The sequence below is a fragment of the Phyllostomus hastatus genome, unplaced genomic scaffold, assembly GCF_019186645.2.
Source record: "Phyllostomus hastatus isolate PE091 unplaced genomic scaffold, TTU_PhHast_1.1 phas_scaffold_78, whole genome shotgun sequence".
NCBI classification, from domain to species: domain Eukaryota; kingdom Metazoa; phylum Chordata; class Mammalia; order Chiroptera; family Phyllostomidae; genus Phyllostomus; species Phyllostomus hastatus.
The window spans coordinates 83,919,421-83,944,498 of NW_025334041.1; the positions used below are offsets into that span (position 1 = coordinate 83,919,421).

General features: G+C 38.5%; 1 protein-coding gene across 1 annotated transcript in view; it reads left to right on the plus strand.

The window, feature by feature from the left end:
* The window catches only part of ANTXR1 (ANTXR cell adhesion molecule 1), a 233,728-nt gene that overhangs the window by 16,972 nt on the left and 191,678 nt on the right, over positions 1 to 25,078 (plus strand). Inside the window, exons 2-3 of the mRNA XM_045827714.1 lie at positions 12,552 to 12,623; positions 17,297 to 17,368. Coding sequence (XP_045683670.1) covers positions 12,552 to 12,623; positions 17,297 to 17,368 — 144 coding nt within the window. The remainder of the gene's footprint in view (positions 1 to 12,551; positions 12,624 to 17,296; positions 17,369 to 25,078) is intronic.

Sequence of the window (25,078 nt, forward strand, 5' to 3'; positions counted from 1 at the left end):
GTGACAGTGGCTCTGTCCAGCATTGTGGAGTTGTCCCCTGAGATCCTGGGACTCCAGGGAAATGACAGCATTCTGTCACTGATTATGTGGATGCAATAGGGATCAGGAATGAGGTCTGTGAACCTGGAGTAGATACCAGGCCAAAAACCCTGCATATGGCAAGCTGGAATTAATGTAACCATGTCCAAAACAAACACAGAAACTTTGCAAGGATGGAGTTCCTTTGTGGGAAATGATGAGGAGCTATTCCCCTCTCTACTTTCCCCTGATTGGTAGAACAATAAAATAAGCTTACTTTAGTCATTCCCTTCCCCCAGATTAAGTTCTTACAGAAATTTACAAGGGTAAAACAATGTCATGCATATATATATACACACATATATATATACGTATATATATGTTATGATATTTTATATGTAATTTGAATATGTATAATATTTGGGAAGCAAATACCAGACCCAGTTACACCTTCCCATTTTTAAAGATGGAAATGGGGCCTACGAAATTTTAACAACTTAAATTAGTGATTAAACAAAAATTCCTGAGGTAGAAGAACGTGTTTATGAAAAGAAGTTTCAAAAGCAGAAGAGGTCAGTTTTAGCATCATATGTTTTATGATTTCAATTAAATTAAATAAGAAATTTGTGAAACAAGAAATGAAATACAAAATGAAAAGGAAAGGACCTAGAACAGTTAAGAAAATATAAAATAAAATGGACAAATGGAAAGTCAGCTGAGAAGCAGTAAAGAGCAGAGCTGACAATGCAGGAAATGAAATAAATGTAAAGGCATGTTTGACTCATTCTCATAATTTGAATAGAAATGGAGTTAGATGAAAGAGAATTTGATAAATAATGAATTTGATAAAGAAACAGAAGAGACGGCCCCAGAAAAGTTAGTAAGCCACAGTGATATTATCAATGAGTTTACACAGCAAAGTATAAAACTTAAAAAATGGATTCTATAAAGAGAAAGTGAAAAATGTTTTTAATGCAGGGTAGAAAAAATTACTTATACTATATTCTCATATACCAAAAAATAAAAAATTAATTTACTTTTAGCTTCCAAACTCCTCTTCTTCTTCCCAAGTCCACCTACTGGGTAGGAAAAGGGATGAAAATCCATAAACTTTGAAGCCAAGTGATAATAACGTCTGATGAGATTTTTTAAAATCCCTTTAGGTGAAATGCTCAGTCTTTCTGATTTTGCTCTTCCCCAGTAAAATCTGGACATATGAGAAAGACTAATTCCCCTTGTGAATATGTTTTTTGGTTTTACACCAGATGGTTTTATGGACAGTTATATCACATCTTCAAGGAACAGAAAATTTTAGTATTAAACTTCCAGAAAATAGAAAAAGAGGAAGTTTCCCAATTTATTTTAGGAAGCTAGCATATGTCTGATATTGATATCTACCCAAGCTAACACATTCATATGCAAAACTTCTGACCAAATTTAATAAAAACATTAAATCTGAATCAAATATAATTAAAACAAAACTAACACTATAGTAATGGAATAATATACCAAGACAAGTAAAATTTATCCTAGGAATGCAAGAGTGCTTCAGTATTTAGGAACATTTATTTTGAATGCCGAAGATGAAAACCAGATTATTTTCTCAGCAGAATCTGAAAAGACATCTCTCTGAATACGTAAGTGTTCAAAGGATATAGAGGATATGAATAATAATTAATGAGGTTGATTTAATAAATATATTTTGAACCCTATATCCCACAGAGAATAAACTTTCCTTTCAAATGCCCATGAAATATTTATTAGGTCACAAAGAATGCATCCATATATATCCCAAGGCACAGTTTTTCTAGTTCACATTCTCAGCAATAAATAACAGGAAATGAATAGCGAAAGTAAACTAAATCCTCAGCTACCAGGAAAAAAGTAATAGATTTTTATAGTGTCATGAAGAAGACTGAAAGAAAGTGACTCTCTTGGGCAGAGGATGGCAAACTATGGCCTGCAGGCAGTTTTAGTAAATAAAATTTTATTGTAGCAATGCCACACCCATTTTGTTCTGTTGCTATCAATGGCTACTTTTGTGCTACATCAGCAGGGTTGAGTAGTTGCCATGGAAACCAGTAGCCCTCAGAGCCTCAACTATTCACTGTCTGGCTCTCTGCAGAAAAAGTTTGTGGACTCCTGGACTAAGAAAACATTTGCAGCCCATAGAATATGGGCAGAGAATATTGATACAAAGGCCAGCAGTTGCCAGTGGTCACTTTTGGACCCTACACTTAGTTTAATTAGCTCTGCTGTGCTAATAATTTGTGTACAAGAGGCCCTGCATTTCATTTTGCACGGTGTTCTGCTAATCATGTACCTGGTCCTAACTGACACTCAATGTTTTTAAAATGAAGAAAACCAAATGAACAATAAATATAAGAAAGAATCTTGGCTTATAATAAAATGCTTCCACATAAACACTGTAATGAAAATCCATATTTATTAATAAAACTGACAGCTATTTCAGAAGAAACTGATTCAGAGTGTGCGGGGAGGCCACTGTGCTCAGAGGAGGACGCCTGGCACTCTACAGACATTAGAGTTCATCCTCCAAACAGTCTCTAGGGAGACAGATACTATTCTCTCCATTGTGTAAAGGAGGAAGCTGAAGTTTAAAAAAGTGAAACGTCTTTTTCAAATGTCACACTAGTAGTGGAAGAATAAGAGTTTGAACTCACATCAGCCAGTTGGTCTGAACAGCCTCAAGAGTCTACTCTTAGGAATTGTTTAAAATCTGGTATGAAGAAATACAGTAATCATAACTGTATGTGCCTTGGGGTAGAAAAAACTTATTCTTACTGTACTCAGATATATAGAAAATAATGTAAAGCTGCTTTGCTTATCATCAAAAGACTCTCCTGCTGGTGCAAGTGTGGTGAGAAGGAGAGGCAACTTTCCTCCAAACTGGAAGTCTTAGCCCAGTGCAAAAATTTAAACACTCAGTAAATTTTTCTCTTTAAGTTTTGCTCCTCACCCCCAGCTCTCACTTTTATGGCTGTGAGTTTGAGGGAGCCTTATTGTGTCCTTGTGGCATGGGTGTGAAGGGGGCTTCTGACTTCCCTTGTCTGGTCTCAGTCACCTGGTGGTCATCCACAGATCACATTGGTGGCTTTGGCTGGTGGCCTGTGAGTCTCATTTATCACATCTTGGTGTGCAGTGCAATTATGGGAAATACCTTGGGGCAGCTAACCAATTTTCTGTTTTCTTCACAACAACAGTAACAGTTTTGTGTTGAACTTGCACTAAAATACTAATACTGATATCAGAAAATATTAGACTGTCCTGGTATGTGTCTAAGGGCGGGGGGGAGTGTGTGTGCGTGCATGTGTCAGACAAGGGGAATTAGTGGACATGAAAGGAGAACATATTTTGCTGTAATATCCTCTAGGTCTTGATCCACAAGATAAAATACAGTTTACATCTTGACATAGTATGTATGCTTTACTTACACGTAATTGGCCAAAAGTTTCACACAGCATTGCTTTTTGTATGCAGTATATCCCAATATTTTTATTCTATTCTATTCTATTCTATTCTATTCTATTCTATCCTTTTTTTTTTTCAAAATGTTGGCAACATCCCACCAAACTGACTTCCCATGTTACTAATTGGTAGCCTTCTGTAGGTTAAAAGTCATTGTTTTCATAGCCATCTGTTGGATTGACTAAAAGGGAGATTGCTCATAAGTCAGCAGGGTGGGGCTGGACATCCTGGGCTGGGGTCTCCGTGACACAGACAGGAGGAGAGTGAGTAGCTTCAGACTCAAAGTACAGTGCTTAGTGGCTTGGTTTGGATCTGGACAGATATCTGAAGAAGTTGGGTTGGAAGCAAGAGTTGAGGTCAAGCTTTTGAACAGGAGAGAGGCTTGGCCATGACCCCAGTCAGTAATAGGAGGGTAAGGGCTGCAGGCCTGGGCTGGGTTTAGGGTTCCAGCCAGTTAGGGTACAGTGTGAGGTTAGGAGGAAGGAAGAAAGGCCAAGAAAGAAGCTGGGGGATGGAGGGAGGGGGTAAATGAGCTTGGAGCCTTTGATGGCAGAACTAATTGCTGGTCCTGCTTAGTGGTGTCTGAGGCTGCCATACCCTTTAGGATTAGCTAGGACCTGGGTGGGTCATTGAGGACATTGGTGACTTCAGCTGGGTGGAGCTAAGGAAAAGTGGGAACTGACAGTTTTATAACTTCCATCTTAGAGCAACCCTGTTCTCCCAGATTTAAAAGACTCCTAGGTGATGGCTTCAACTATGAGTTCTCTTTTTTTCACTTTTCATTTTATTCTTATCCATGTTCAAAAGAAGGGAGACAATTTATTTGGCCCACTTAATTCTGATTCTGGTTGTATGTGTGGCTAACGGAAAGAGTCTATGTTTCTAAGGAGCTTAACCACAGGGAAGTTTGGAAACTCACATAAACACAAAAGAATGTATTTCAGAAAACAAATCAGAATGACACTCAGAGTTATTTTTCTCCTACTCTTTACATATTATTAGATCCTTGGAAGTAACTGAATGGTAATGTGAAGGCAATCCAAAATCCCTTGCTGGGAACATACAGTGAATGCAATGCACACAAATGTGTTGACTTTTTACCATGTTCTACTGGAGAGGACATAGAAAAGCAAAAAGAAGTGAGAAACACTGGAGCTTCCCCTAGCAGAAACCTTCTTGTGGGACTAGCCATGAGGCTTTGGCTCCCTATGCGCTGGGGAGCCCTTCTTAAAGCCAAGTCAGAAAGTGGTGTGAGGTGTTGACTCTAATTTTGACTGGACCCGGTTATACTAAATGAATTTTCTAGCACAGAACTCTGTACACTCTGTTCAAACAGAATTCCTGGGAGGCTACTCGAATTCCAAATTTTGTTGAGATTTATATTTATGGAATATAAATGCCAAGAAGGGACCCGAATCCTCCACACCATCCTGATACCCAGCTGGTCCATGGGCGTCTCCAGGGGACAGACTTGCATTTGAGTTAAGATTTGAGTCAAATATCAGAGATCTTTCATGTCCACTGATTTCTAAAACATGGGCACTTCAACTCTCTGTGACTATCATTTGCCCGGCAATTGTGTGTTCAAAACAATTCTAAAAACAAATACTATACAACAGAGTCCAATGGAGTACATAGCCCAGTACTACTTATATTTGGGCTATGAAGGAGTTTTGTATTTTTACTTTGGAGCTCCAGTCACCGTGGCTGGGATAGCCATGGGATTGCCGCCTGAAGAGAACATTGGGATTCCACAGCTGGAATTTTAAAATCTTTAATTCTTAAACTGGTTGGCATGATAAATGAGATATTTTACACATTATAGGGTGGAAAGATGCTGGAATGGGATCCCCCAACCAAACTCCTACTTCTGGCTGTGCCAGGAGTCCATTTAGGTTGCCAGGGTTGAGAAGAAGGCACCGATCTGAACATGGACACACTTCCTGGGTCGATGACTCTGGAAGTAGCTACTAAGGCAGATTTCAAACCAGAAAATCAGTTTACAAGGCCAAGTGCAGGTGAAGCATGAGTATTTTCACAGGAAGTCAAAAGTGAACCAAGGGCCCAGCACATTTATCCCTGTGGAAGAAAGGGCAGAGTCTGACTGAGGTGCCAGTGGATAGGTGCCAGTGGCCCTGTGGAGGCAGTATTTAGAGTTCAGGATTAGAAGACCAGCTCTGGCCATTGGGTAATGGTGAAGCAGTGGAGAGGACTGTGGCATCAGGCAAGCCTCTTGCTCCTGGGGATTTGGGTTAAAGATATACAAGCAGCCCTCCCATCAGGGCTCTTTCCTTTTCCATGGGGTAATTTGATCTTGGGGTAGGACAGAGCATGCATGTGTGGGTAAAGAAGGCTCAGTAATAATAACTAGAAGGATTCCAAAGTGCAGATCTAGATAACCCCACATTCTGCCCCTTTATTAGCTGAGGCCCCTTGGGATGTCATGGTAACCGAGAATACAAAACCAGCTTGCTTCCCAGGATCTTAGGAGATTATGTTTATCCTTGATGCTTGAGGGAACAGGCTATGTACATCTCAAGTGTGTCCCAAAGGGCGTATATTTTGGTCAAGGCTTACATAATTGTGTAAAGAGTGATCATGTGTAAATATGAAACAGCAAACCTCAACAGTAACAGGGCAATTATTTTCAGAGTTGGCATGGGAGAAACAAGCCACTCAATACCTCCTCACTTCCAGTTTTACCTTGGAGGCCTCACTTTATTTTCTTCTTGAGCAACGACAGCACCTGCCCATTAACAAATATCTAGCATCAACAAATCAGATGAATACCAAAATTGTATAAATTTTATGTTAGTTGAAAGAATAGTGAAAATGAAATCCTTTAAGACAAAAAAAGTGAATTATCATCAAGTAACCTTGTTTCATTAAACTAAGGAATGAAAATTAATTTGTGACTGTGAAATAGAGCCAATCCTTGAGCACAAAGAAGTAGTAAACCAAAGGTTTACTTCAAACCCCTGCTGCTTAAACAGAGAGCCAAGAATAGCCCCTCAGTTCTAATTCAAGTCCCTATTTCACAAACACTTTGCCTCCCCTCCCAGTATAATTCCCTCACTGTACAACTTCTCTGCTGTTGAAAAACTCAAACTCCGGTTGGGGGAGGTGTGAGGATTCTTCTCAAATCACTAGGCATCTTACAGTACCTCTCAGTAACCAAAGTTTCAGATAGTACTTGTCCTGGTTGAGTGGACCAAAGCACAGCGTAGCATTTCAGAAGTGGACACAGATGACCAGTGTTGAAGGAACTCTCTTGATTCCAGTGAAAAGGAGTTACAGAATTCTGGATTGGACTGTGACTTACAGTCAGTCATGTGGTACCTCCTCTGAAGCACCTACACAGCACTGGGCCATCATCGTCAGACCCCAGGACACCCAGGACCAGAGTATCTACCCCATTGCTGAAAGGAGAGCAGCCAAGACCAATCTTTGAGATTTAAAGTATCCAACTAAATCCCGTCCAGGATGATGGCTGGGATTCTAATGAATGAGGATTTCCAAAGCATTAAAAGCCCAGGGGAAAGATATGTAGTTCTGGTAAGCTCTTGGGAGTCTTCCAGCTGCCATTAAGCTCAGAGACCTATCATAGATGATGTGTAGGCCCATTCACCAAGGAGCTGTGCTCTAGAATCATTGACCCAGTTGTGAAGGCTCTTCAAGTTCACATAGGGTCACAGGAATTGGCTGGAGCCATCTGAGCCCAAACCCAGAGTATTTAACCAAATGGGGGAGGAAGAGGCGATGTGCAGCTGGCAAAGTATCAGGAGCTTCCGTGAGTAATAGAGGCTTCTCCTCTCTATGTTCTTCTTTTTAAAAAACTTATATGTTATTGATTATTCTATTATAGTTTCTCACTTTTTCCCCCCTGTGCCCCTTCCACCCAGCACCCCCAACATCCTCAAGCAATCCCCACACCATTATTCTTGTAAATGGGACATGCGTATAAGTTCCTATGCTACTGTACTTCCTATACTGTAATTTACATCCCCATAGCTATTCTGTAACCACCTATTTGTACTTCTTAATCCCTTCACCTCTTCACCCATTTCCTAACATATCTTTCCCACCTGGCAACCTTTTCCTTAAATAAGTCCCTTTAACATTTCATATAATAATAGTTTAGCAATTATGAGCTCCTTTAGTTGTTTTTTTTTTTTTGTATGGAGAAGCTCTTTATCTGCTCTTTGATTCTAAATGATAGCTTTGCTGGGTAGAGAAATCTTGGCTTTAGGTCCCCGCTTTTCATGACTTTAAATATTTCTTGCCAGTCTCATAGCCTGCAAAGTTTCTTTTGAGAAATCAACTGACAGTCTCATGGTAACTCCCCTATAGGTAACTAACTTCTTTTCTCTTGCTTTTAAGATTCTTTCTTTATCTTTAACCTTTGGCCTTTTAATCATGATGTGTCTTAGAGTGGACCTCTTTGTGTCCATCTTGTTTGGGACTCTCTGTGCTTCCTGGATTTGCATGTCTATTTCCTTCACCAAATTAGGAAAGTTTTCTTTCATTATTTTTTCAAATAGATTTCAAATTTCTTGCTCTTTCTCTTCTTCTGTCACCCCCATTATGTGAATGTTGGAATGCTTGAAGTTGTCCTAGAGCCTGCTTATACTATCCTCAATTTTTTGTATTGGTTTTTCTTCTTGTTCTGATTGCTTTCTTGTTGTTTTTTGCTTCCTTATGTTCCAAATCATTGATTTGATTCTTGGCTTTATCCATTTTACTGTTGTTTCCCTGTAAATTGCTCTTTGTTTCAATTAGCATATCCTTCATTTCTGACTGGATTTTTTATATTCTATTGAGGTCCTCACTAAGGTCCTTGAGCTTCCTTATAGCCAGTGTTTTGAACTCTGCATTTGATAGAGTGCTTATCTCCATTTTGTTTAGTTCTTTTTCTGGAGTTTTGATCTTTCCTTTGATTTGGGCCATGTTTCTTTGTCTCCTCATTTTGGCAGCCTTCCTGTGTTTGTTTCTATGCCTTAGGTAGAGCTGCTATGACTCCCTATCTTGATAGTATGACCTAATGTAGTAGGTGTCCTGTAGGGTCCAATGGCACAGCCTCACAGCCTCCCCTATCACCCAAGCTGGTGTGTCCTTTTGTGGGTTGAGTACGCCCTCCTCTTGTAGTTGAGGCTTGATTACTGTTGGCAGGTCAATGGGAGGGATTTACCCAGGCCAATCAGCTTCAAGGACTGGCTGTGACCACCACCCACCAACCTTCTCCTTCTGTGGAGGATCAGCTATGCTGGGGCAGGGTGGTGGTGCTCCAACTGGTCTGTAGCTGTCCACTAGGTGCACTGACTCTGGGATTTCCCAGTAGTACAGGCCAAGGTAATCCCATACCTGTGTTCTGCCCGGGGCCACCCTGCGTGAGCTATAAAGCAATCTGCAGATGGCTGCTACTTATACTGAGCTTAGAGATTCCCAGACAAAGCCAAGTTGTGAACATAGGCTGGCTGATGCTCATGCTGGGCCTAGGGCCACTTAGCAAGAAGTATGGGGGCTAGGGGCTCACTGGGGCCAACCATTGCTTGTTTGATAAGATTTAGGAAGCTATGAAGCATGAGCCAAGACCAGCCATTCATGCGGAATAGTCACTATTAAAAGCCTGGGTGGATCCTTAAGTTGTATGGGGCAGAGCTTCAGGGGATCTCCAGGGCAGAGCAAATATTGTTAGCCAGGTTGATGGAGTTTCAGATATGGTAACCTCCTCTGGCTTTTTGGCTCTGTAGGAGGAGGGTTCAGAAGAGGGACAATGGCCATTGTCTGCTTTTCTGTCTGGTAGAAAGCTGTTCCCCAGTCTTACTTTGATGCCAGACACTTCAGTTCCTCCCCATAAGACACTGGTGACTTTCAGGATTCTACAGCAGTTTTGGAGTTTAGAGGGATTGAGTCTGAATAAGTCCATGTGTGGGTTCTTTAAGAGGAACTCCTTTGGACTGCAGCAGTTTCTCCCACTGACTTAATCCCCACTGTTTTTTTTTGTAGCCAGAAGTTATGGGGACTTACCTTTCTGGCATTAGAACTCTGGGTTGAGCTGTGATTCTTCACTCTTAAGATAACCCTCCTGAATTTTTATCTACCACGTGTGGATGTGAGACCAGTCCAATCACATCTTCACCCCTCCCAGCAATCTGGATGCGTGTGGTTTCTTTAATTCCATAGTTGTCAGACTTCCATTCAACTTGATTCTGATAGCTCTGAGTGAAGGTTGTTCCATAGTTTTGTTGTAATTTTGATGTGGTTGTGCGAGGAGGTGAGTCGTGTTTACTTATGCTGCTATCTTGACTGGATGTCTCTCCAAGCTCTTCTTTTTTCTACTCAACAAACAGGTAAAGGCTGGAGAGGAAAATACCCTCAAGACCCTCACAAGGGGAGCTTGACAAAAAAGTGATTGCAACTTAATATCACAGGATGATGACTAAGAGACATACACGGTGTCCCAAGAGTGTGGGTCAGGGACAGTGAGCCCCATCTTTGTTGTCAAAGCAACAGGCAAACACTGAGCTGTGTCTAAAAGAATAAGTAGGAGTTTGCCAGTGTGGACAGAGTATCTCAAACAGATGGCATGGTATAAAAGCAGAAAGTCTGGAATGGAAAAGGTTTATTGGACAGGTTTATTTTTGACAGGAGGGGCCTCCATCACAAGCCTCACCCTAATCCTTTTTGCCATCTCCAACTCCTCACCCCCTAGTCTGTGGGCTCTGTGCTGCTGCAGCATGAAACTGCTTACTCTTCCCCAAACAAGTGTTTAAAGAGATGGGTGGACAAAAGTAGGTTTACAGCTGTAATGCAAATGATAAGACAATAAGTAATAAATAATAATACAAGAATAAGCTCTGTTTTGTATACTCACAACTGTAAACCCACCTTTGCCATCCCATATGCATTTCTACATTTACTATAATGGTTGAATGATATTTCATGTACTGTTTTACCATCCTTCAGGGGATTGCCTGATCTGATCCTTTGTCTACTTTTCTGTTATTTATCTTTTTAATATTTACTTGTACCAATTATTTATATATCCTGGACACTAATCTTTTGCCTTTTATATTTGTTGCAGATAAATCTTCTTTTGCTCTTTTTGTTGTCTTTGAGCTTGTTCATAGTATATTTTGTAATTCAGAATTTTAGATACTTTGGGAAGTCAAAATTATCCTTTCTAAGAAAACAGTTCCTACTTTCTGTATCTGGTTGAAGAAACCCTTCACTAACCTGACAACATAAAAATCTATAATTCATTCAGTGGATCCAGTGGATTTAAGTTTTGTCATTCCCATTAGGCATTAATAACCCAGGGTCACATTTGGTATGAGACTGTGATCAAATTAGCTTTTTTCCAATTAGAAATCCATTGTCACAGCATTATTTATTGAAGAATCTATTCTTCCTCCTCAATTTGAATCACCTGTTTCTCTATATAGCAAGATCTCACCTAGGTTGAGGTCTAGGTTTTCTAATTCACCCCATTGGTTCTGCTGTTGTGTCATGTGTCATGCATACAGGGCCATTATGTCTGCTAAGGCAAGCCTTCCAGCTTTGCTCTTTCATAATTGCCCTAATGACTTTTAGACCTTCAATCTTCATTTTATTTTTAAAGTAAGTTTTTTAATTTCTTAAAACATCCTATTCGAGTTTTTCCTAGGATTGAAGTTATAGATTAACTTGGGTAAAGTGAGATATTGTTATGACATGGAGTCTTTCACTGTATGACCATGACATGCTGTATCATTTGTGTTCAAATTGAACAGACATATCTGTCTAGGTATGGGGCAGAGAAAAATACATTCTCCTCACAGAGTGAGAATACACCCAGTGAGAATTCTTAGGGATGTTGTACCATGAAAAAGAAGGCATAAAATCTACTTTGCACAGATTTGTCTTAAATATCTGTAAAATAGTCTGAAACAAAAAAAAATAGCCGCAAATAACTCTGTAGAAGTTAAAATTAAGGTAAATGAGTGTATGAAAAATAAAGGTAATCTGAAACCCATGGAAAATGTTTGCAGTAGAAAATGTCAGACTAAAAGGAGCAAACTCTAACCTCAACAATTAATAGAATGACAGGCAGAAATGCAAAGCTAAGCTGAAACAGATCCTTAAGGAAAAGAAAGAGGCACCACAGCTACAGAAAAGAGTGGGTTAGAGTAGAAAAACCTACTATAAAGTCACTGCAACAGACTGAGTATGAGCACTATGGAAATACTGCTTATGAGCTAAATTGAAGCCGTAATAAATAGTACCAGTAAAACAGAAGTCAACTTTGGGAAATAAAGAAGTCCCTTCCAAATCTAAAATTCTGTAATTCCTTGTGTTCTAGAGAATATTTCCTTCTTTTTCCAGTAAGGGGTTCCCTTTTTAATAAATAAAAGGTTGTGTAGTTTTCTTCTCTTATTTATTAGAATGACTCATTACATTAGATTTCCTTACATGTTGAACTATCAGTACATTCCTGAAATAACCTTTGCCAGTTAATTCATTATTTTTTTATTCCTATTAGATTCATTTTGCTAATATTTTCTTTAGAGATTTTGTCTCTATATTTGCAAATGAAATTGGACTGTGTTTTGAGGAAGAGGATTTGTTCATCTGTGTCTGTTTGGACATCTAATTTGTGCTCATTTCATTTCAATGAACTGGAGTTGCTTTTTTCACTTATCAAAGGAATAATTTAAGTAACACAAAAAACAACAGTTTCTTAAAGATTTGAATCTAACCTGTGAGTCTGGTTGAGCCCAGGGTTTTCTTTTTGTTCATTTGTTTTTGTGTGTGTGAGTGTGTGGCATGGGAGCAGGAAGGGATGGGAAGTGGAGCAGAGAGGATTCTTTAACAAAAATTTTAAGAACTCTAACATTAACTCTAAACACCATTTCAAGTAATTTCCAAGTTTATGGAAGTTTCAGACAAGAACGAGCCCAGTTAATGAATAGGTCAAGTGTCAGTTAATGGAATATGAAGAGAAATGATAAAAGGTAAAGACCAATGAACACCTGATTAAGTGATGTCTGCTTTTGTTTTCCTAGGTCAGGAAGTGTGCTGCACCACTGGAATGAGATCTATTACTTTGTGGAACAGTTGGCTCATAAATTCATCAGGTGAGAAACACATACATAGTTTTCTGCCCTGAGCAAAACCAGCCTGTATCTGCTATTCTACAAACTACCAACTACTCTGGGGATGCATTTTGACAAAAATAGACGCTCAGATATTGGATGAGTCTCTATTTGCCACATATTAGAATGCCTTATGGCTTCATGTTTTCAAGAGGACCCCTTTTTGGTTTAGGACCAAAATTTTAACTTTGTCTTCTCTTTTTGAATAATATATTCTTCTGGAAAAATATTAGCATTCTCTTTCACAATGTATCAAGCTGGAGCAACTGGCTCATTCTAGGGACTCTCCTGAGTAGGGTGTTTTGTAAAGTGACCAGTTCATCTGGGCAAAAAGGTTTGCCCAGAACTTTTCCACTTGCAACACCCAAAGTCTCACCAGTTCATCCTTTCAACTCCCCTCAGTTCTGGACAAACAAGCTATGTGCTCTATCACGTAGAATTCTCTGAGCATCTCAACACCACTTTACCAGACAGGACAAGGCGGTTTTGAACATCATTGCTACAGACATTACAGGGACTTGGGAGGTCCTACCTTCCAGTAAGTACAGACACCCACTAGTAAAGGAAAGGAGGTCATTTCACCATCCTTGGGTGCAGCCTCTAAGGAATAAACAACTGATAGCTTTCACGGAGGTGCTTGACTGTCAAGGTCTTTGGTAAAATTGTTTCCAATTATAAATTCGAAAGCTCCTCTCTTGCTGATGGCTTCTGTTGAGGCTTCTAGTTAATATGATAATTATATACTTTTTTGAATAAAGCTTTTTGTCTCAGATGACAGATTCTCCTCTGAGACCAGGGTAATGACAAATGTGTTTCCTCCAAAGTCACGGACCCCAACGTGCACCCACCGTCCGACTGGAGGTGTCCTCTCTGTGATATCAAAAACTGGAAGCTGCAGCAGGAAGCATCTAAATCCAGATAAATGAGAAAAGCAGATGCTGAGAGGAGAAAGGGAAGTTGGGGGAAAGTAGGGAGAAAGGAAAGAGGCAGATACATGGGTGGAATTAAAAGCAAAATATTTAGGGGAAACATGGGAGCTTAGAATTGAAAGGAACAACCTACCAAACTATCTATCCAAGGAGGCATTCCTCGGAATATACACTTGAATAGCTTTGGTGAGAAACTGCTGCCTTTTGAGGCAAATAGTCCAACAGTTGGACTGTTCCAGTTTCCAGAAAAGTCTTGTCATTGAGCCAAAATATCTTTTCTTGCATTTTTATCCATTGATCCTTTGGAGTGATATAAAACAAATCTGCCTTCAGGCACTTGACGGTATCTGCTGTGTCTCTGCTCTTCTAGTCTCCTGCTCCCCCTGAAGCAGAGGCATCTCCTGGGAAAAGCTTTGAAGTTTGGCAGATGTGGATTTGAATCTAAGCTCCATTGTGCAACCATAGTAATTAACTTACCTTGGCTGAACCCTAGTTTGCATGTAAAAATTATGAGAGAAAATATGTGCAAACAACTAGCTCGGCACCTGATTTAGAGTGGGCACTCAACACTTCTCTTTCCCAGTTCCTTCAGCAATTCCAGACACATTGCTATCTTAGAATCAAAGAAAGTTAGAAGTAGAAGTTTGAGGACCTTTAAGATCACTTAATCCACCTCTCGTTTTGTAGATAAAGAAACTGAGGGCCAGCGTAGTTGACATGGCTTAACCCAGACCATGAGGTACTTTTCTCTGATTACCTCCTTTGGTCCTCCTTGGTGATGAACCCCCTCAAAGTGTGGCACCAAGACATGACAGTCATGCAAACTCCAAGAAGGAGGGGCTGTGTTTTATGGACAGTTGGCAGCCAAGTGCCTGTAACAGTGCCTGACATACAGTACATGATCAGTCAATAATTTTGAATAAGGGAATAATTTTTTAAAAGAATGAATGGTTTTTATTTATGCATTTGAATAAGTAGTCTAGGCAGCTGACACTGCAGAGGGAAGTTTATTCAATAACAGTGGCTGATATCAGTGTAAATGCACATCATTTCTAATTTCAGTGGGATCCTTGAAGCTTCAGGTCTTATTATTTGTCTTTATTCTGATCCCTTCTCATTTTCCTAATAGTGAGTCCAACTCTTCACAATTTTCTTTAAGTCTCCAACCTACACCTCACACCAATCACTCTCAGTAAGGAACATCAGTTCCTCTTTCACCAAGAACCTAGAGAATAGCAAGCAACCGATTATCTCAAGTTTCAATCCTACTCTTAAAAGATGCATGTGTGTCTTTCTCATCGCATCTGAGATTCAAGTATTCTCCCTGTTTCAGGCTAATCCCTGCATTTTAGTCCATTTTAACTCATTGTTTCCAATCTCCTCCTTTCTTGCCTTTTCTCTACCTTTCTTCTGGCTCCATTTCCACTTGTTGATAGATGTAAACTAATCTCTCTGGCCTCTTATCTAAAAAAGAGAAACCACAAATCTCTTGATCATGTCTTCCTGTAGATACTAACCTATTTCTTTACTGGTTTCTTACTCAAATATCCCTAAAGACTTGCTGTCCCTATATTCTTACTTCTTATTCATCCCTTAACCACTGCCATCTGGCTGTATCCCCACTCTCCCCCTGCTTGCTCTCACGCAAGTCACTAAGTGGTGTCCTAGAGGACAAAGCCAGTGGATACCTTGCATTGCTTCTTCTGATGGACAGAGGAGTTTCATTTGATCAGATTTATGTTTCTTTCAAATTCTCTCTCCCTCTGGCTTCTGGTTCTCCTTTTATCTGACAGACTAAACCCAGACTTTTAAATGCTGATGTTGGTTTTAAATTTGGCTCACATCTCTTCTTGCTGCTGATATGTTCTTTGAACAGTTTTACTCAAAACTCTCAAATTATGTCTCTATCCCAGACTCATATACCATCTGCATCTTGGAGACCTACATCTCCCACATTTAAAATGTATTCTTTTTTTTTTTTGTAGAGCGGTAAGGGAGGGAGAAAGAGAAGGAGGGAAACATTGATTGGCTGCCTTTCATATATGTGTGGACCAAGGACCAAACCACAACCTAAGCATGTGTCCTGACCGGGAATCAGACAAGTGACCTTTCACTTTGCAGGATGATGCCCAACCAACTGAGCCACACTGTCCAGTGCTAAAATATATTCTTTCCAGAGCTGAACTCCATAGAAGGGAGGCAGTATACCATGATGGTTAAGTGTCCAAGTTCTAGAATCAGAATGTTTGGTTTTAAGCCCCAGATCCACCACTCTCCCTCAGTGTGTCTTTTATCTTTCAGGGTCTCAATTTTCTTTTGTGGAAAATAAGAATAATAATAGTACTGATCTCATAAAATTGTTCTAAGTTTAATGAGATAATATAGGCAAATCACTTACAGTAGTTGCCTGGCACACAGTAAGCACTTGAAAAGTATGGTCATGATTAGTGGGATTGTTATTATTATTATTTAGGATATGGTATCCTGCTGGGCCAACACTGGTGAGGTAGTAACAGGCAATGTGGTGTCATGTACAGAGAATTCAAGTCTGTTTCAAGAGACCAATATTCACTATATCGAGTATTGCTTGGGCTCTTGCCAAGTATTAAATACCATTGCTAAGGGTTTCCAAAGATGTGTTAAATATATCAGTATGGTGATGAATGTAAAGTTTATGCTGGAAGAAGAAGAGCCATTAGAGGCTTTATTACAAATGATTGAAAAGTTATGATTTAGATTTTAGGAACAAGGAATGATGACAGGCAAGATCAGCCCTAGGCAATAATCGGTCAGTTAATTGAGAGCAAGTTCCTAAGCTAAGAGATGAAAAAGAGGTACAGGTTTGAGAAATGTTTAGGAAGTGGGAACTATAAGAGTTGGGGCCAGATCAGGTTTGGGAGGTTATTGCATTATAAAGAAAAAGTTCAGTGATATGGTGGATGAACCAGTTGCCTACCCAGAGAGAGGCCCACAGGATGGTGTTCCACTGGTGAACCCACTGTAGTCTCACAGCTCATCCTGCAAACACAGAAGTATGTTTGGTCCCTAGCTGAGAGTTGTTCTGACTCCCAGAACATGGATTTTACATTGACAAAGCTCCTAAGTACTGCTATATAAAAACTATGTCAATGTATTCATCAATAATGAGAAGTATAACTACCAAGTGGAATAGATACTTTTATGACCCATTAGCACATTCTCTTTATAGGATAACCTCCTTGGGAAGTCAAGTAGAAATTAAAAGCTAATAGTGAGCCAACTTTCAGAGTAAAAGGAATTCATGTATGATCGTAATGGCTGATGGGATAAAGCTACAACAGCCTGAGACAGTCTCTTCCTTATAGGGTGTACCAGATGACTGTGGAGATACTACCACATTTTGCCTGTTGGGATCTGTTTTTATAGATGCCATGCAGACCTCTTCCCTTCTAGGGAAACACAGCACAGGCAGTGATGAATTTCAGCTTTCTTCCTTATAACCAATGAATGGTGGTATCAATCAGAAGCAGCCTCTTCCAGGCAGATGATGTGGGTCTTCTCTTTAGTCCATAGCTTCAAGTTTGCTGCTGGCTAAATACTTACAACACCAACTGTGGAAGCCTCTTGGGTTGCAGTTCCTCAGTTTTGGCAGTGGCGATATAAAGGGAAGGGCAGGAGGAAGCCTGGAAAGGCAGGGCATTCCATAGTCTTTCTGTCTGCCCTAACGGAATTTATTTTCCTTTCCAGCCCACAGCTAAGAATGTCCTTTATTGTCTTCTCTACTCGAGGAACAACCCTAATGAAGCTAACAGAAGATAGGTAAGGATGCTCCCTACCCCAGTCATAAAAAAGCCCATCTTTTTTTGAGTAGTTCTCATATTTCTGCCTTATGGCCAACCTTGACCTGTCAGTCATTTTAATCTAATAGTTCTCTATTTTCACTCAAGCCTTGAACCTTGCACATTGACCCATCTGCTAATTTACTCTGCAATGATTTTGATAGAATTTCCTGATGTTGGTGAAATTTTATAAGTGACTAAATCACATTAAGGTAAATCTTACATTTGATTGGTAACTTGGTCTGCTAAATTGGAGCAAAATGTTAGCAAACCAAATTCTTGGGGGACTGTATTTTCTTTTATTTAATTAGATTCATTTGGTGGGTCAAGGTTTCATACATATAATCACATTGTGAGAGAAATAAGAGCTTGAAATATTGTCATACATAATTACTAAGCAGGGAACAGAAAGAGAGGGTTTGTGATACTACAAAATAAAAAGAAATTTGAATCAGGTGCAGAAAAATGTTGTTGACATAAAAGGATTTGTTAAACCTAGCTTAACAAAAATACTGTTTTGGATTTTCCTACCTACAGATGAAAACTAGCAATAACAGAGACACTGTCATTTATTCATAGTTAGGATGATATACTGAGAGTGGAGATGACAGTTTTGAGGTAAGGACACTGCCTACTTTTTAAAAAGCCATATGGTTCCCAGGAGAAAAGCACCATGGGGGACACATGTGCGAATCATGTAGGGACATGTTGGTAAAAAGAGAGGGGGAAGGTAAGTCTAGGGAGGACAGGGAGAATTTTTTCTATAACATTCTTCTAAAACTGAAAAGGGACTAACAAGATGGATTTTGTACTGATGCAGAAGCTCAGGGCTAGTCCCCCTTTTCCTCCAGGTCTTTGTTTCCCATCTGTAATAAAAAGAGTAGTCTGTACCATCTAGCTAGTTTCAAACCCTGTCCCTCTTTCAGCAGTATCTATTATATGCATGCATGCCATTTGAGATGTGCAGAGACCACACTTTAAAACCAGGAGTTTCTTATTCCTTATTAACTGAAGGAGAAACTGAGGCCATATCGTGTTCCTGAGGATGCCAAGCAGAACCCACCCTACACATGGGCCACACATTTTCCCACTCTATTTTGCTGCTTTATGTTAATAAACAGAATCATAAACCCCAAGAAATCTATGTGACCTTTTTTAAAAATATTGGCCAAGGAGTTTAAGAAGCTCCAAGAAAGTGTCTCTATAGTCTGTGTGCTGTATTCAAGACTCCTAATCTTTCTCAGCCTTTGAATGATGGCATCCTTTATGCAAAGATGTCTGCCTTTCAGAGAAAACTTCCCTCTCACCCATTCTTCACATCTTCTTACAACTCAAGGCTGCTTCATGATGACGCCACTCACTCCATGCCTAAGAGTTTGGCCAAGAGACCAAGTTCACACATCACATCCCTTGTGGATATTTTGTGTGCTCACAGACTCTGGGAAGTAGGGGAGGGTGGAGAGAGAGAGGGTCACAAAATTTTTTTTTACATCTGACAATTTTTTTCTTTTTCTTTTTATTGTTGTTCAAGTACAGTTGTCTCTGTTTTTCCACCACCACTTCCCCCCTCCCTACCCACTCCCTTGTAAACACTAGTGGAATGCCTAGATTTTCAGAACCACTTGGGTTATGCTTGTTCAAACTACTCATCAGAATCCTACATTTAATCTAATTTTTTGTGCCTTACCACTGCTCCTAGTTCCTGTGCCAAGAAGAAGACAGAGGTTAGAATCTCCTGTTTGCTGGAATCAGCATTTCATATTTAAAGGCTGATGATGTAGCCGACGACAGCCAGAAATGCCTTCCTAAAGGCTGTAAGGGTTTCCCTTGGTGACAGCTTGGCCTAACCTGTGGGTCAGCTAACAAAGCATGACATGGTTTACTGAAATGTCCCCAACCTTATCAGTCTGCGTGCAAATGTGGGCAAGCCATCTTGCCTTCAAATTCTTTCTCATGAGATTGACTAAAATAATGAGGCTTTCAGAACTTTCAAGCTGGTGCTGTTTCTGTAATATATGATTTTCAGTGTTTTAGTTAGTCACAGGAATTTGTATATTTTTCTCTATATCTCATTTGATCTTCACAATATTCCTATATGACAGTAAAAGATGCATTATTATATGTAATAACTGAGGAAATACTCAGAGTTTTTAAACCTTGTTAAGAATAAGACATGAGTTAGCAGAGACTCTCATTTCAACAAAAGCAAAAGGTTTGAGGTAAATCAAAGGAAATAATATCAAAGGTATATTTGCATCCAATTCTTGGGATCAAATCAAATAGGGAAAACTGGGGGAAGGGTGAAGAAATAGAGAGGAATATAAATATGATGTGCCAAAATATAGATTTACTATTAGAAACATAACTATCATTTGTGTCTTTTATCTCCTAAGCACTTTATGTATTATTTTTTATTTGTTCCTGTATAACCATTGTTACTGCAGGTTCTAATGTGGTCTCTATGGTCATTTGATTCATTGCTTTGTATGTAATATGCCATATTTCACTAACTGCTTTCAAGATCTATTTTTACCTTTAATTCTCCGCAGTCTGATCATGATGTGTGTGGGTGTGGTTTTGTGTGACTTTATCCTATTTTGGCTTTGCTGAGCTTCTTGAATCCATAGATTTACGTCTTTCACCAAATTTGGGGCACTTGCAGGTATATTTTTTTCTGCACTAGTCATTTTCTCCTCTCTTTCTGGGACTCCAGTGGCACAAATGTTAGACCTTTGATATTATTCCACACGTCCCTGTTCACTTCCTCTGCAATCTTTCTTCTTTCTGTTCTTCATTTCTCTTGCTCTGTCTTTGTGTTCACTGACTCTCTCCTCTGTCATCTTCATTCATTTTTTTACTGTAGATACTGTGTTTTTCAGTCCTAAAATGCTTTTGGTTCTGTTTAAATTTTTTATTTCTCTGCTGAGAACTTTAAATTTCTAGTTACTTCAAGTGTTATATTTACCTCATGCAACATAGTCATTATAACTGCTTAGTTTATTAGTACCAACAGCTCAGGATTGCCATCTTAATTGTCTTCTCTCTTAAGAATTGGTCACATATTCTAGGTGCTTCGTATGTCGAGTAATTTTAGATTATATCCTAGAAATTTGTACTACTATGTTTTTTAGACTCTGAGTCATATTCAAATCCTCTGGTAAGTGTTGATTTTTTTTTTGTCTGCTTTAGTAAGAAATCACCCTGGCTAGGTTCAGATCACAAGTTCCGTCACTACTTCTGTGGGTGGTGGGCCGTTTTTGTTTGTCTGTTTCATGTTCAAAGGCTTTACCAAACTGCATTGGGACTTTCCTCCACATGTGCAGCTCGGAAATGAACCTGGGACTTATATAGCTTCACACACAGAATTAAAGGGATCCCCTTCTCTAGCAGTCTCCTCTCCAGGGCTCCCCAACACTGCCTTACCTAGTGAGGCCCCTATTTCCAAGTCTTCTAGCAAGGAAAATGGGGTTCCTCCTGGAGTTTTGGCACCACATTTGTGCATGTAGTTCTGTACTAAGGCCACCCTTGGGACAAAGCCAGGAGTAATACAAGAGAAGTAAAAATGGAGATTTCCTCCACATTCTTTGAACCACAGCATCGCCTTTCATCAGAGGCCAGAAACACAGGGGCATTCTGACCTTTTCAGGTAACATCCCAGGCTGCTGCCATATACTGAAACCCTCCACTCAGGTTAAAGACATGAGAGAAAAGTGAAAACAAATTTATCTTTGTGAGGGTCGTTTCTCCAGTTTTTAACTTACTTCCTCAATCTACCTGCTTTGTTTACTTTTCTAAGTCCTCCTGTGTTTGCTTTTTCATTTGGTTCAGATTTTTGTTACAATCAGCAGGAGAGATAGCCAGTGGCTGGTTTACTCCATCTGACCTGCAGGTACCTTAATTTTACAGGTAAAGACACTGAGATTTAGAGAGTTTAGACAACTTGCTGTGGTCAAATAACAAAAAATGGCAGAACTAGTATTCTGATTCTGGATTCTGGATTCTGGATTTGGTCCAGCTCATGTGCTTTGTGATACATCATGTTGCTCTTTACAGATTTCTTAGCTTCATCAGTTTGCAAAGCAACTGACAAATTATAACAAAATTTTCAGGTTTCTCCACTAGCATAATAAAGAATATAATGTTAATTTAAGTACTGTTAGAACTAATTATTTCAGTGTTAATTGCTGCATATAATTCCCTAAAAACTCCCTAGATGTCTTCTCCTGACCTTAATTGAAACACTTTAACTGTATCATTGTTGGAAATGAGATCATGACAATGAAGTCCAACGCTTTAAAATAAATCAGGAATAGATATTAAATTTAATCCAATGCATTTTGGCATCTATTGAAGTGATCATATTTTTTTCTTTAACCTACTAATACAGTGAAATGCATTAAAAGGATTTTTGATATTGGATCATTCTTGCATTTATGTTGATACTTGGTTGTAATATATTATTTTTAATGTAGAACTAAATTCTATTCCTGCATTTATTCAGATATTTAGTACCAGTATTCATAATTATAATTGAGCTGTTACTGTTCTTATTATGACTACCTTTACTTATAGTATTTTCTGTAATTTTTCTTACACATAGATCATTGTTTCTTCTAGAATGTATTCTGATATATGGTTTAAGGCCAAGGTGAATCTTTTTTTTCTCCAAGTGTTTAGACAGTTTTTCCAACACTATTTGCTGAATGACCTTTTACTACCAATGTGAAAAGTTAAACCCTTTGATAAACTTGGGTCCATTGCACAGTTTTCTATTCTGATGCACTGCATATCTGTCTGTTCCTATGCTAGAACCAAATTACATGTTATTTTAATATTTTATTTTATTTTATTTTTTTCCCCATCACCAACATCTGGAAGACCAGTCGTTCCTCACTTCTAATGTTGGGTGTAAATCTCCGTGGTCCTTTGTGTTTCCTTTTTCCTTTTTACAATGTGTTTTTTAAATAATATTTATTATGTTTCAAAATATTCTTGGGATTTTCACTTGAATAGTATGAAAAATGCAGAATAGCCTCAGCAAAATGGCATTGCATTTTTACTCTATGTACTTTCTTTCTTTTCTTTTTTTTTTTTTTTGGAATGGAATAGAATTTATTTAGCCCAGTTTAAACACAGTTTTCTCTTTTCTCTTAAAATTATTGCCTTCCAAATTGGAAGTAAAATCCCTAAAAGTGTAGCTAAAGTCTAGCTCCTGGGAGAAGTTTACTTAATTTAGAAGTACCCCAGCTTTTAGCCAAAAATGTCAATCTGTTCTTTTTGTCTGATCTTGTCAGGTACACATTGGTCAGGTACCTAAAGAGGAAAGACATGCCCAAACACATTGTTCAAAAGATGTATCTACTTTCTTATTTAAGGATGTGTCTGTTCTCTTTATTGCCCCTCAGTAAGGTTTGTTATTTTCTTCAGATAAGTCTCAGACACTGTTTCCTAAGTTTACTTCTGACACTTGGAACTTCTATTGTGAATAATTTTTTTCTGTTGTATTTTTGAAATTACTGTTCACTTCAGAGTGGTTAACCTATAATTTGGGGTTCCATGGGCTTTTATTGAACTCCATTAGATGATTTTTTAAAATTTCCAAGTCAGAGAGATTGTAGTTTGTATCAGAAGAGGCTTATGATCCCAAAATTGTTGAGAAAAATTGGTTTGGGGGGAAACTATTGGTTTAACACTCTTACCCCATCATTTCAACCAAACATTTTATTAGTTTTAACACTTTTCCAGTTAATTTTAGAGTGGTTTTCTAGTAAAATAGTTGTACTATTTGTAATTAATGATAACTTCTCTTTTTAAAATATTTACAGCTATTATATCTTCTTGTGTGTCTTATTATATTGGCTAAAATTTCCTGACTTTAATAGGAATGACATGTGTTTCATTATTATGCATTTTATTGGATATTGACTTCAGACAGATATTTACTATATTGAGTAATTATTCTTCTGATTTTATTTAAAAACTTTTATCCAAAAAAATGTTGTTTTATTAAATGCCCATTGACATGTCAGGATAATTATAACTTTCTTCTTTTATTTTCTTTGTCCTGTCTATTTGAAAACTTTAAATCAAAAGATTTCCTGATGAAAAATTAACCTTACATTCATGGAATAAATTTTATTTATTAGAGTTTGTTCTTTCATTATATTTCTGGATTTGATTTAATGTAAGCCTTGAGATATTGCTTATCAATATTTAATCTTAAGAGTGTTCAGGAGTTTTATTTTGTACTCTCTTTGTCAGCCTAGGGGTAAAAGGATTATGTGAGTTTGGAAAAATGAGTTGGCAGTCTTTTCACATGCAGTGGAATATCTTAACGAATATAGAAAACATGTGTTTGTTCAAGGTTTGATACTACCCAGAGGAAAGAAAACAACCTAAGTCTAAATCATTATTAAAGAAGTTCTTTGACAGTTATCTTAAATTCTTATATGACTTACTGTTACCATATGTCTTACCTTGAGAAGTGGTAGAAATTACCAGTGTATTGATATTTTCATTTTACAACATGCCCTTTTTAATTTTCAAAATCTCTTCTGTATCTGTAGTTATAGCCCTTTTTGTACATTCACAGAAAAAAGACATTCAGGTCTTTTTTTAATTCCCCATTCAATTAGTCAGTGGTTTGTCTCTTAAATTTACTCATCAGTTCTCTTGTATATTTGTTTGATTTTATGATTCATTATTTTATTCTTCTACTACTATTAATTTCTGTCTTATTCTTATCTTTTACTTCAGCTCTTTTTCTGGTTCCTTGAATTGACAGTTATTCATTATTTTTAATTATTTCTTGTTTAATAATAAAATTTGTCATAAATATAAATTATACTCTAAATTTCATTCTGGTTGAATATCATGTACTCTGACATATACTGTTCTCATTATTGTTAATTTCTAAATAATTTACATTTATAATTTTATATTTGATTTAATGTGATTATAAAGTATTTCACAGTTTCCACTTGATTTTTTAAATATTTTTCTCAATTTCCAGTCATTGCATTTTTTCAGAAAATGTGGTCTATATAATTCCTATTTAAAATTTATTAATTTTACTTCTAGCCAAGATGGAGGTATAGGTAGATACATTTTGCTTCCTAGCGTAACCAAAAGAAGGACAACAACAAATTTAAAAACAAAAAATAACCAGAACTGCCAGAAAACAAAACTGTATGGAAGTCCAACAACCAAGGAGTTAAAGCAGAAGCATCCATCCAGATTGGTAGGAGGAGTGGAGAGGGGCACCTGGGGTGGAGAGGACTCTCGGCAAGGCAGTGGCTAGGGGACCAGGTGAGGCAGCAGCTGGTGAGGAGCAGATGGTCCCACATTCACATGTGGAAAAACCAGGAGGAATGACTGAGGAGTGAGACAGAATGCGCAACCCAGGGTTCCAGTGCAGGGAAATAAAGCCTCAAAACCTCTGACTGAAAAGACTTGTGGGGGCTGAAGCAACAGGAGAAACTCCCAGCCTCACAGGAGACTTCTATGGAGAGATCCTAAGGGTCCTAGAACATACATAAAACCACCCACCTGGGACTCAGCACCAGAAAGGTTTGATTTTCTTATGGGTAGCGGAGAAAGTGACTGAAAGCCAGCTGAGAGTTGAGCAAGCAGCATTGTTCCCTCTCTGACCCCTCCCCCACATTAGCGTCACAACAAAGCGACATGGGTT